This window comes from Chlamydotis macqueenii, chromosome 18, assembly GCF_036417535.1.
Source record: "Chlamydotis macqueenii isolate bChlMac1 chromosome 18, bChlMac1.mat, whole genome shotgun sequence".
NCBI classification, from domain to species: domain Eukaryota; kingdom Metazoa; phylum Chordata; class Aves; order Otidiformes; family Otididae; genus Chlamydotis; species Chlamydotis macqueenii.
The window spans coordinates 3,438,323-3,452,160 of NC_141573.1; the positions used below are offsets into that span (position 1 = coordinate 3,438,323).

At 39.9% G+C, this 13,838-nt stretch overlaps 1 protein-coding gene across 2 annotated transcripts in view; it reads right to left on the reverse strand.

Moving 5' to 3' along the window:
- The window catches only part of CEP112 (centrosomal protein 112), a 163,427-nt gene extending 152,554 nt beyond the window's left edge, over nucleotides 1-10,873 (reverse strand). The window contains exons 1-6 of one of the 2 annotated variants that reach the window (XM_086762478.1): nucleotides 10,767-10,873; nucleotides 9,881-10,001; nucleotides 8,702-8,892; nucleotides 7,758-7,924; nucleotides 7,111-7,149; nucleotides 1,151-1,247 (exon numbers count right to left, since the gene is read on the reverse strand). In XM_086762478.1, the coding sequence (XP_086618604.1) occupies nucleotides 1,151-1,247; nucleotides 7,111-7,149; nucleotides 7,758-7,924; nucleotides 8,702-8,892; nucleotides 9,881-9,980 (594 nt within the window). In that variant the 5' untranslated portion in view covers nucleotides 9,981-10,001; nucleotides 10,767-10,873. The remainder of the gene's footprint in view (nucleotides 1-1,150; nucleotides 1,248-7,110; nucleotides 7,150-7,757; nucleotides 7,925-8,701; nucleotides 8,893-9,880; nucleotides 10,002-10,766) is intronic. The other variant, XM_086762479.1, reaches the window with a different exon arrangement.
- Nucleotides 10,874-13,838: the final 2,965 nt, after the last annotated feature.

Sequence of the window (13,838 nt, forward strand, 5' to 3'; positions counted from 1 at the left end):
GGACAACTTCAGTAAATCCAGCATCTGTTTTTATTTTTAATGATTCAATTTCTTTTTTAAATTACATTTGTATACGTACAATCAACACACACATAAGTACATTCATACCAACCAGAGCCTAGAGCAGAGACATTCAATTTTTGCCCACAGACCATCTCTAGCCTGCCATGATAAAGCATCCCCTTGCTAGTCCTCTATTCCAAATGCATAGCAAAATACAATTTTCCTCAGAAAGACAGACCCCAGAAGCAAGTTTCCAGTTTATCCCACTTGCACTTCATGACCTCATAAGTTCTTGACTGTGCCCCATAAAGAACAGTAAGAACAGTCTATACGAATTGCTCAGGTGTCATCAGCCCACTTCCAGCTGCAATCTTTCTGAACTGTTCTGCTGATACAATTAATAAAAAAAATAAATAAGTGTAGGCAGACCTACAACGTACATACAGCAAACTGTGCATTTGATGGAGGAGTGAGAGCTATTATAGGTGCACTGGCTATGGTGAAGGAACCACAGGAGACAGACGTCTCCAGTAGTAAAGACCGGTCACTACAAGGCTACAGAACACATTCATGAAGGAAAACAGCACACTTGTTGATAACATATATTTGCCAGGAGTAATTTTCAGTTTAAATGCTTGCAATTATGCATACAACATCATTAAATATTTTGGATTAAAAAGGTTTTACATGAAGTCTGTTTAGTGTCCTTCCATCAGCCATAATGCTAGTTGCGGAAAGTTTGATAAAACAAACTGTCCAAAATTCACTCTTTCAGAGATAAACCATCATTAAAAGGAGCCAAAGACATCTATGCAACTCTCTATAATTACTATTGCAAAACACAAGATGATGTCAATACAGTCAGTTTGCCAAGCCTAGAGAAAACAATGCAGCAAACAAAAACCACTACACTAAATAGAGATCAACTACTAGGATGAATGGAGAGTATCATGCAAGAAATTCTTTTCCCCTGCACATGCAGAGGGCAGATTTTGATGAGTTTTAGTCCTTCCTATCATTCCATCCCAAATGTCTGTGCTTGTACTCTGGAATCATAACTCACACAAATAACAGCTTTACAGGGATACACAAAAACAATTAATCGAAACTAGAACAAGTTTTACAACAAAAAGGAGAAGCATCTTACAGACTGTGGCGTGGCTAGGTTATCTTCATCCGTCCGGTGAGGAGGACTCATGGAATGTGATCTTAACGGTGGCTTCTCATTGTACTTGAATCTTTCCCTGTTATTAACAAAGAGAGTAAGCAGAAAGAGAAGAATTCATTTTCAACAACTTGTGGCACACAAAGGATGTTAATCTTAAAATAAACTATTTTAAAATATACAAGAGAAAGTAATTGTCAAGATGTGAAGATCAAAAATTGTAGAACAAAAAAAGAAAAATTTCTTGTTAAAGGCAAACAGAAACCCTCAATCACGCTATTAAAAAAACGTCAAAAATATACATTACAGTACATTAAAAAGGTGTTCCTTGCATTTCTCAGTTACTATGTGATTCAACATCTCCCAACAGATTTTAGAATACATCTAAGTTAACCAAGAAGGCTGATCTAAGACAATGTTTTTGAAACAAAATTGCTCAACATATGAGACAGCATAGGATAAAGTCCAGCAACTCAGAGAAGAAAAAGGAATGAAAGTGATGGTTGGCTGCACCATAGGGGAGAAGACTTTGGGAAGACCAAAAAAAAAAAGTGAGGTTAGATCAAGGTATACCTTCATATAACAGACAAACACGAAGATAAGGGCAAGAACTACACATACAGCTCAATGGAAAAGCATTGACTTGAAAAGCCAGAGTGGAAAGCAACATGTCAAAGAAACAAGTATAAAGACTGTATGTGTTGCATTTCATTTCAGCTCTATTTTCTGGACTAAAGTGGTTTATATTGGAGGATGGTAAAGAAAGGCCCACAAGACGGGATACAAGTACAGCATGAACAAGTACTCTGACCAGTAGGGAAAAAAAAAGTGGGCATGGATTTTTTGGAAAAGCTCTTGTCATAAATAAAACATTTGAACAAAAGGAAACTAAGAATAGCAGACAGGTAAAGATAACCTTCACTGACGCCCCTGGTCAATAGATCTTTCTCAACTATAGAACAGTTAAAGAAAAGAACAGCCTGGAACAAAATAAAATAAAAATCGTAAGAGTTTATTAGATGAATTGATATAGCAAAAGATCCAAAACAGTAGTGAAACATCCTTTGGTATATACTCCAATGTCAAATCCACTTGTATTAAAGTAAGAACTCCTGTTAGTCCATTCACCTTTCTACAACTAGCTATATTGTATTAAAATCAAGCCAGACCATTAAAATACTGTTCATTCTTTCCATCTGGCAGCAAATTAGGCAGTAAGTTATGCCAAAAAGACATTGAGATGAATTAAGTGTTTATGAACAGAAAGACAACTGGTGGATGTACAACGTAAACTAGTCACTTCTAGGAAGACAAACACAGACTAACTTTTTGAGAAGCACACCGCCCCAGCTTTCATCAAAACAGCAGGGAACAGTGAAATAGAACAACTGGGAGCATACCTTCCCTTCCAGCACCAGTAAATACCAACAACATACATGGATGCAAAGTAACAGTTACAAAGCAGTAAATAGTTTAGATAAGCAAAGTCTGAGAGGAAAAAAATTACTGGCTCTAGCATTCCAAATCATGCATTTCTTGCCAAGATTTCATCTGGAACAAAATTATCTTTCATTTAAAGGAGACAAATCTTTGCCGGTCAGTAAATCTGCACTTTTATCAGATTTCTTTTCTGAACAATACTCAGGTTACCTAACAATTCAATAAAATTCCCATCATTTAAAATGAGAGAAAATAGAATTTATGGCCCTATCATTAAGAGATTAAGGAATATCAATGAATATTCAAAACAACACAAGTTACCCATAACATTTTTAAACTGACAAACTGGGGAAAAAAAGTCTAGATACATTCTTAGTTCTGTTTTTGCTATTTTGAAGAGGAGTTGAAAAGGAAGTTGCTTTACTTGATTCTATAAACAGAATTTGAAAAGACCGTTACGGATGGACGGCAGTTCTGGTCATATCAAGCATATACTACCCATTCAGTCCCTTTTCCAGCCTTCTGCTAACATGAGCCAGGCTCCAGAAATCACAAGATTATTTCTTTTTCCTCCCATGGCAGGTGAGTGGAGAACGGTCAGAGCCTTGACACCAGCCCTGTGACCTCCTGCTTCAGCCAAAGCAGTGAGCTAACATGGGAGAAGGAAGCAATTTGCTGCTAACAAAAGAGATCAGTAAATAATTTCCTACTAGGAACAAAGTGAGGGAAACTCACTGGTTCCTCCTGGTACAGCACAGCTACACACTAACCTTTAACAACATTTGTCAAGCGTAATCTATAAACATACAGTAGAATTTTCCTATGGAGTCACAAAGACCAGGTTTCTTTTCAAACCAAACTACACATTCCCAAAACCAATTCTCTCCTGTTTCAAAATAAAGATGCACCTTTCTAGCACCAGCTGGCTTAGTCTTATTCATTTGCACCCTAGTTTGCAAGTTAGGTTTGTCTATCTACTTTTTATTTAGCCAGATAAACATCTTCTTACAGAAAAGCCAAAATCTTCATACATAAGGTATGTATACAGCAACATAAAAGTAACTAAGAAAAGAACTTATCTATTTGTTTGCTTCTTTTAAAGGCGAGAATCTTGAGATAAACAAACATCAAAAATTACTCAGACATTTCTCACTGACATTATCTGTTTTGCCATAAGAAAAATGTTGTAGTCTGTCTGCAAGAACTGAGTCACAGTTGGAATGCAAAATTTTCATCGCACTGCATACATTACATGCCTATGGAGGCAGTTTTCCTAATGCACATTCCAAGCAGACACACTATAACGTAACAAGATCACCATCTGCTGGCTCTCTCTCTGAGCTGCAGATCCCAGAAATATTTCATGCTTTACGTCTTTACTTACACTGACAACTCATTCAAAACTGTAAATACAAAGCGAGTATAGCTAACATCGTAACGCAGACACATGTAAATAAGTATTACATAAGCTATTTCTACAAAATGTAACAGCTGAACATTTACCTTCAGCATTTCTTCCTGCATAACTCACACACTTAACATGCTTCTCATTGTCAGAAAGATTAATTTATGTAATCTATAGAGATATCAAAATTCTACGCCAACACATAAATTCAGATTCCCTTAGACAGCTCCATTCTCGGTATGAGCACCCATGAGCAGAGCCAGCTAAGTCTCACTTCCAAATTTCTTTAAACCAGCACTTTACTCCATTACATTTACTGGCTTCTCCTGGCATGAAATAATATGCAATGAGTCTCAGGAACCATCTGTTGATCACCAATGTAGGTGTTTCTACGGTCCCATAGGACAAAAAAGAAAAAGTAAATTAAATAAAGCTTCACTGCCCTGCTCACATCTTAGGGAATTTTGCCAGACCAAGCTGAATGTTAGGTTCAGATACTGAATGAGGAAAACGGGTCAGATTTCCAATATTCTACTATAATCCAGGTAGTGAAGAGAGAAAAAAATATGGCAAAAAAACACAAAGGAGGGAGTAGGAGGAACTGTACCTCAGCCTTCCTCAAATGGGGTCAAGGACCAGTTGGATGCTGAGGGAGGAGTATGCTGCCTCATCCCACTGAAATAACACCCCAGCTGACAATACAACCAAGAATTTGTAGAAGTTAGGTTTATTTTTACACCTCAAGTATGGCTTTGTAGAGATATCAATATGGTGGACTGGGCCTAATTGGGGAGAGCTGTGCTGACGTCACTTTATTGCTTCTAATAACCAGAGTGACACCTTCTCATGATGATGCTACTCCAAATGACCAAGACCATCTGATCAGATCCATGCCAGGTCTCTTGACATGGCACAACGTTATCTAACACAGATTTAGCTGAGGTCTCAAAAAGCATTTCTAAAGCGTAATACATTCCTTCTTTTCATAAGGTAAAATAATTTATTTAATTGAGGGTATCTGGACAGCTCTTTGCAACCGTTCTTTACGTCACCAGGCCTAAAGCAGTAATCTGGTAACACAGCTGGCAATTTCTCCATTCTCCACCTTTGCTTCCTAAACCACAAGTCTGCTATCAAAACCACAAGTTTGTATCAGTGCATTCGTGTGTAAGCAACCAGAAGACCTCTTAGTACTAACATTGGAGGACTTGAAAGAGGAGATGCATCAGTCCTAAGAGCAGCTTTCTAAGTGACTGTCAGAAGAACACACAGTTAATGGATACATAAGAGGAAGAGTTTCACGATACTCAGTATCAATGTGATAGAACTTGAAAGAGTGACTATCTGTCATCTATCCAAATGACAGATGAAAAGCTTTTAAAAACCCAAAAAACAGCTAATATAACTGCTTACAAAAAAATAAGTGAACACACACACAAAAAAGCATGAGACTTCCGAAACAAAACTTGTGAGTACATTTATAATGCAATGAAACCAAACGAGAAGTTTCACATAGAAATAGAGCAAACACTTCCTCTTGCACAGAGTCTACTGGGTTTTGAATAATATTCGCACCCTACCTCTACAAGTGTTTTTTTCACCAAGGATTTCAGAGAGTTTGAACATTAACTAAACTTCAAAAAGAGCAAACAAGAGGCACTCTATCCACGACTGAAATGCATTAAAAAAAAAAAAGGAACACAGATCTTGATATCAGTGCAAAGTTGCACTGCATAGGAAAAACTAGAAAGGAAATATTTAAGAATAGAATGTAGATTAAACGAATATTTACCTAACATTCCCCAAAAATAAGACAGAAGAAAAGCCTATGATTTTTAACAGTGTCCAGCTGACCAGCTTGGCACACCTTCAATACTGCAGGGACTTTTTTCTAAGCCAACAGGAAAACAAGCCTTAATAACCTGATGCATTTCATCCCTTTACCTGCTTTGTAAACAGCTCTGTATCCAACTGATTGGAACTAAGGATGCAGCTTAAGCTTACTGGCTCCTGCAAACCTACAAAAAGAGACTGTCTTACGGACTGCCATAACAAGGTGCAGCTACAGATATTCATGATCCTGCTGTACAGCTGCAAATGAGCAATACCAAAATGTTTGCGTTATCCTAATGACAAACATGTCAGATCTATATATAGGGGGTGCCAGTCACCAATAAAGCACATGTATTTGTAGCAGACAGCATGATATAAATCAAAAAGTTTTAAATGAAACTCATAGAGAGATTGTTCAGACAAGGATGGAGTCATTGCAAACAGTCCTCCCCATACAGGAGAACAAAACAACACAGCAGAGCATCCCACAGGCAGCAGCTCTGATTTTTAGCCTCGTGAGTTTTAACAAGCATAGCCGGTCTAGGCTGACCTTCTGTAATCCAAGATTCATGAAGCTTACAGGAAATATAAAGAAATCTTGTTATTTTGTAAAGAAGCCATGATGAAACACAAGACAAACAGGTAAGTGTTTAATAAGATGGATCAAATCCCTCTCTCTTTGTACACAACTAACTTTTCTTCATCTGTCACAGAACAGCAAAACTTGCTTATCTGCAAGGAGTCACTATTCTGTTTCCTCTAGGAAACCTGTGAGCAACAATGACAGAATATCCTTTAAATCTACCACCTGTATGCTTGTTTATATTTCTATTGTCTATAGAAAAAAAAAAAAAACAACCAACAATTTAAAACTATATGATATAAAAGCTCCTTTCAGCATTATAACCCTAGCCTACAATTTTTAAAAAAATATTATACGTTTGCTCTCCCCACGGTTTTTCTCACTTGCTTACTGTACATTCCTTTGTATTTTGAACTGTATGGAAACAGCGAAGACTAATCCACCCCAGCTTCATTAGTTAATATCACTTTCCAGTTTCCATACATCAGCACGCAGAAAACAGGGCTGTACAAGAACCCCAAGGGAACAGCAACTATTTCAATCTATTTTAAGAAAAATCTAGTCTAAGAGTCTTCTGTATCTATAGTCTTTTACCACATCATTTCTTCCTTACTGCCTGTCCACATTTGTCTGTGCTTCCCTCTCCCAGGTAAGTAACTGTATATGAATTCTGTCTCTTGCCTTGTGACCACTGTGCTTTGCCACCGTAATATTTGAGGTCTGAAAAACACAACCAGAGTAAAAGCTTATTTGATAGATATTTAGAATGCCAGAACAATAGCTATCATCTACTTTTGAAGTCTACAGAGGATATTACCAATTCTACAGAGCATACTAACATGAAAGAGAGGTAAGACTGGTGCAAAGAAGTGGACAGTGATCCTTTCCGTGTTAGGAAAGAGGCTCGTTGTGCAAGTCATGAGTACCCCACAGTAACCACCAGTCCAAATCACTATAAAGCCTTCTCTTTAGTTGCTGCTAAATTTCTCAGACTATCAGTTTGGCCTATTGATTTTCCATGCTAAGTGTCTGTAACTGGAACATGAACAAGAGGAAGGGAAAGAGGATAGAGCTATGGGACATGGAAGAAGACTTAACACAACAAAAAGGAGGGATATAATAACAGAAAAGTATAAAAGTCATCATTACATTACAAGCTATTACCAGAATTTCTGTATACAAAGTACAAACACTATATTCAAGATAAGTCCATGAAGGACTGTAATAAAGTCATACATACAAATTCAAACCTACAGATGGAGCTTATCAAATCAAACATCTATTAAATATGAATCAAATAGTGAATAAAGCAAATGCAGAAATCTTACTCGTGTGTAAGTGGTGTCGCTAAAGGCGATTCCTCTTTAGAAGACATCCTCCACGACTCCTCATGCTTAGATTCACTGTTTCCTAGTTCTCCCATTACCCAGTCAGGTAAGCAGTCTGGACTACTACTCTGAACTCTTGTTGAGTTCGATTCATCAAAATAAATTGACTATAATTAAAATAAATGCAAAATCAGCATTAGAAAAATATTTACACAGATATATTCTTTACATTCTTAAAGTCATTTCTTGCAGGAATATCTGCAGTATAAAAATTATTTTTCCAATGAAGTCAGTGAGGTGTGCAAATATTACCTTCCCAACCCATGGAAATGAGTACAACAGGCAATGGTGTAAATGTTTTCCAGTACTTTACTTCTTTCAGTATGGGTAATTTTAGCAGAAATTAGGACTGTTATCTCAATAAAGCTAATGCAAACTATTGCCACGGTATATTCAGGAAAACAAACTGCAAGCTTAACAATATGTGGATGAAATACTGTTATCTCTTCTTGCACAGTTTAAATAGCCAGAGTGCATGGCAAAAGCCAGAATGGCAGACTAATTAAGTCACCTGACTTAAGGACATGTTTCCTTTCACAAGAACCACCTGCTGATTAAGAGGAATATAGCCTCAAGTCTTTTATTTCGACCTTTCAAAGAACTAGACGACAAAAAAAAAAAAAAAAAAAAAAATCTTTCTGTCCCTTCAGAATACTTATTTTTATAAGCCTTCTGAGAACCTGAATTTTGAAGAAGAAACAAGTCTCATAAAAGGTTTCCCACATTGAAAGATTTTTCCAACACCAGTAACAAGATATGCAACATAAACATCTGTATTTACCACACGCAACTCCACTGAATTCATTCAGAATTGGTTTCCACATTTATGGCATCTCAAAGACTTAAAAGTATGTCCAGAATATATTTAAGCAAGTTACACTCACCATGTATGAAGGGAAAGGTTTCAGTATTCCTGGTTCTGGTTTATGCGTAAAAGGACCTTCCAGCACACCTCGCTTTAGCATGTGGAGCAAAAGTTTTGCATAAAGATTCCGATTCTTTCTTCCTGCTACTCCTGTGCCTGCTCCTGAGGGTTCGCATAGTTTTTTAATCCACAGTGCACATCGTTGTCGTTCTAAAAATATAGATAAACATAATTACTACACATTTTCAGAGTAAATCAAACACATAGAAATAACAGAAGCCATTACTGGTCACCAATCTTGTAGATGTTTCCTTTCTACCCAAAAGTTTAAGGCAAAACAAAAAAAAAAAAAAAAAAAACAAATGACTGAACCAAATGAAAAAATGGTTAAGTATCTAGATTAAAAATAAGTCCTTAACAACAGTTCAAATTTATGTCATCCAGAAATATTTTCTATAAATTCACGTTTACCAGAAGTTTACAAGACTTCTAGGAACAGCATGTTCAGAATCAATTTCTCTAGTAAGTACAGGACACATAAGTCACCAGGAATTCTGAACTCACTGCAAGAACTGCCTTTAACTACAACATACAGCTGGCATGAGTGTTAATACTTTAAATATGCTATAAATCTACATTCATTTTAAAAATCTCTATTTATACAAGCTTTGCTACCAGGTGATGAAACTATTCATTTGATTAAAGGTTTACAAAGCAAGGTCTTAACTTGTAGGGTTCATGCTTTTACTAATAGCCAGTTTGTTCCAATCATTACACTTATAAACATCCTTTATTAATTGACGTTTATATTATCAGACATTCCTAAGTCAAATTTTAAATATCTCGTCTCTAAAAAATATTTGCAATTTTGTAAGTGCAATCTCAAAAACAATGCCTTTTAGAAGCTTTTATTTTCTACTAAATTAATGTTTTAAAAATAGAGAAGTTAAAGTATTTATGCAAAAGCACATTTACATCACCAAGATAAGGCAGAGAAGCTCAAACATTAGCAATAGGTACCTAAAAAATTCCACCTGTAGATGTTGTACAAACCCTCCCTCAAAATAGCGATAGTGCCGTGTAACATCAGGCATTAAGCATCCGGTTAAAGAAAGTGATACAAGTACACATAATAATTACCAGTAATCCAGAATTTTATTATGAGCGCTTCTCTACAGGCACGTTTTACCATATTTACCTGACCTATGCTGTAGTTTTAGAACATGAGGCTTCATATCCACAACGCAGTGATCAAATTCCGCATCTAGTTTTTCCCATATTTCCTCTTCACCATTCATTGTAGGGGAGCACAAAGCAACCTGCAAAATTATTCACACTGGAGCAGGAAAGATGAAATACCACGAAGTCTCTGTACATTTCAGGCCACGCAAAGGCATAGTTTTGCAACTTTTGGGAACAGGAAACTAAATATTTTGCTATGTTAAAATAAACACAAGAGCGGCCCTTTGAAAACAACAGCAATTGAGTGTAACCTACAAGAATGGGTTTGTCACAGACGCATTTGTAAGTTTTTCTTCATCAGAATTAGTTTCGGTAGGTGTTTTTAAAAGAAGAAGGGGGAAAGGAAGAAAAACAGCAGAGCTATGAGTTACAAGTAAGAAGACACTTTGTCAGGTTTCACTAAGGGCTACTGAAGAGACAGGCACACGTTCTCCAAGATCTCCTGTCAGTCTCCCAGCTGCAGCACGCACCGTTTTTGCACATTTGAGCTCGCAATTAGCACAGCCCTTTGCCGACCGAGGCAGACACACACCCACCCACCCACCCAAACCCCCTCAGCCCCCAGCCGCGGCCCGGCCCTGCCACTCCCCGCACCCCTCCCCGGGCAGCGGGGCCCCCACCGCCCGGCTTCAGCCGCCTTCCCTGCGGGGCCAAACCAACCGGCTTTACTATTTTCCCTTCCTTCAGGCGTTTTACCAAACCGCTTCCTAAGGAGCCCCGCGTCTGCCTGGAGCCGACTGGCGGCGATTTATCGCAGCGAACGAGCCCCTTCCCGCCCGCTGCCGTGATGAAGTCCGCGGGATTTGACGCCCCCCAGGCCCGGCCCACGCCGCCCCCTTTACCTCGCTCTCCACAGCTCCCAGGCCTGGCTCCGAGGGCAGACGCGGGGGGGACCGAGCCGAGCCGCCGGGTCCCGGCCCCCCGCCGCGGGGGAAAGGCCGCCCCGCGCAGAGCCTGCCCCGCCGAGCGGCCAACGGTTCAAACCGACCCCACCCCCGCTCCCGGCGGCCCCCGCCGGCTGCCGGCCCCGCGCGTTTCCGTTTCCGCGGGTTGCCAGGCGACGCGGTCGGTGACGGCCAGGCCCGCGGCGGCCCCGGGGCGGGAAGCCTGAGACAGCCGGTCCCCGTGGGGCCGCGGGGGAGGAGAGCTCTGAGGGGTGTAGGGGAACGGTTCAGTCTGGGGAGCTGCTGGTGCCCAGAAACCCGTACGGAAAAAAAACCGTGGGGCTTGAGAAGGTAAAACTGGGCATTGAAGGTGGCCCGGTTATACCGCAGAAACACAATCAGAATCACAGGGTGGCCGGGGTTGGAAGGGACCTGAAAGCTCACCCCGTTCCGACCCCCCAGCCCTGGGCAGGGACACCTTCCACGGGACCAGGGCACTCAGAGCCCCGTCCGACCTGGCCCTGAACGCTGCCAGGGACGGGGCATCCACAGCTTCTCTGGGCAGCCTGTGCCAGCGCCCCACCACCCTCACTGGGAAGAATTTCTTCCTTATGTCTGATCTACTCCTGCCCTCTGCCAGTTTGAAGCCGTTCCCCCTTGTCCCCTCACTACCTGCCCTTGTGAAAAGCCCCTCTCACAGTCGCTGCCTGTGATCACTAATTGCTGTCCCAAGTGATTAACATCACCTTGCACACAGCCAGCAGCGGCTGTCCCAGCCAGGCCCACCGCACCAAACTCTGCAGTTATCCCTACACCCGGCGCTCTTCCTCCCCAAAATACATTAGCACACGTAGATACATATTTATTTATACACTCAGTCGTGTGTGCACATTAACAACCTCAAGAGGGCCCAGCAGAGCCTGAGGGAGCACCGACGGAGAAATGGGAGATGGCGGAAATTGAGGGAGGTCAGCTCACGTCCTCGTTACGCAGGGAAGAGACCCGCTGCTTCAGCATCGCGGGCGAGCCTGGGCTGGGAACGTGAGGGTGCAGAAGCAGTGGGAGATCTCTCTGGGTTGTTTAGGATGTGTTTCTTTGTTTTAATAGCTGCTAGTTGGTTATCGGCTGTGTCTATTTTTATACCTTCATTGTATTCGATATTTGGGAAAAAAAATATGCTTCCACTCAAAGCTTAGTGAAAAATATTTGCCACTCTGAAACTAAAAATTGATAAATCGGAAGCAGCTTTTGAGTCGGAGCAACATTTTTGTAGCTCTGTAGTTGGTGCCAGAAACAGCAGATAAAATGAGACTGTAATTGCAGGTGCAGGCTGAATAATTGCAGAGCCAATTTTGGCCACAGTTTCAAAGTGTTTCTAAATAAAATTGTTCAAATCTATCCTTGTAGAGAACAGAGTGATTTTGAGTTCACTTTAAAACATGTAATATGGTCAGTATTGCTCATGGATTGTTTATGTGCCATCCCAAGGACAGAGCATATCGGGGGGTATTGTGGAACAGAAAACTTTAAAAGTCCATGCCTGACATTTTTACACAAGACACACAGTTTACACTTGTTGTTTTGCAGCAGTGTCAAGAAAACCATTGATTAATCCAAAAGAATTAAAGAAATCTCCCTGTCCTCTCAGCTCTTCAGCCTCTTCCTGAGTCAGTAAAATGATTGTGTGTATGTATGATCCCAAATAAAATGTCTGACCTCTTTGATTCATTTATTTCTCTTTTCCCAAAATCTGTCATTGGCCTTACTGTGTGTGTAGCGTCTAAAGTGCTTTTATCTCGCACGAGTAAACTCTTCAGCTCTTCTAAGCTTGATTCACATGCACATATACATCAAACAAGAATTTCTTAAAAGTACAGTGGAAGATTGGCTGTTTTCTTTGATTTCTCAGCTAATCTTTGGCAGAAATGATTCTGCGTGAGGGCTCATTCGGTGATAGCTGTGACAGCGACACTGGTTGCCTGCTCAGATTGCACGTAGCTCCTCAAATCAACATTTGCATAGAACCAGTGCAAAAATCCGTGACAGAGTATTTCATCCATGGTAGAATTACAAAGGTTATTTATAATCTTTAAATTCCAAATTTAAAATAATTGTCATTTACTATATTTTTTAAGATATGACTACTTTTAATTTGTTTTAAAATAGTGGAGGATTCTTGCAACACAGTAAGACTGCTAGGTGGCCGACTTGCTCAAGGAGCTGAACTCACCGAACTTCTCACCTCTGAATCACCACATCAGATACCCAGATTTGTCATGGGAATTTTGTAATCATTACGAAATCAATTTGGCCAAGTCTGTCCAAATCACAGGAGCCAGACAAGAGTTTTGTTAGTCGGTAGACTAGGGAAGGCTGAATGCACTGAACAACGTGACTCTTTCCAAGCAGGTTTTTCAAGGGCAGCACGTCAGCGTGTTGGCCAGGTGATACGATGATGTTTGCATTTCTATCCAGCTTTGCAAATCTGCTTTTTGACAGTTGAAAAGGGCTGGAATTTCTCAGCCAACTTTGTATGTTTTATTTGTTGATTCGTATCTGCGCATTGCCTTCAGATCTGAATATATCTCTGTCATGCTTATCACAAAATACTTTGAAAAACTGATTTTTCTGGTGTATGGTAAAAAAGAAAATGAGGCAGAAAAGAACAAATGAAACTGGAACAAGCACTCCAGGACAAATTTCCTGAGCTAATAGATCCGGTTTCTAGGTCTGCTTACCAATGCAGAGCAGGGTGGCCAGAGAGATTGAAGCCTACCTGCACTGATTTGACAATGGCATAACTTCTGTCCAAAAAAGAAAGAATTGCTAGAGATTCAAGAAATGACCGAGGTCTTGTCTCCAGCCAAAGCTGCAGCCTGGACACGATGAATACTGATGTGCACTGAGCCTCTGGAGGAAATCACTATAGATACATAATTGTAGAACACATAGATATCCCAACCAGGATACAGAACTCAATTTAAATTGTAAAAATATATCCATATAAGTAAAACACATTCAGTACTTTTT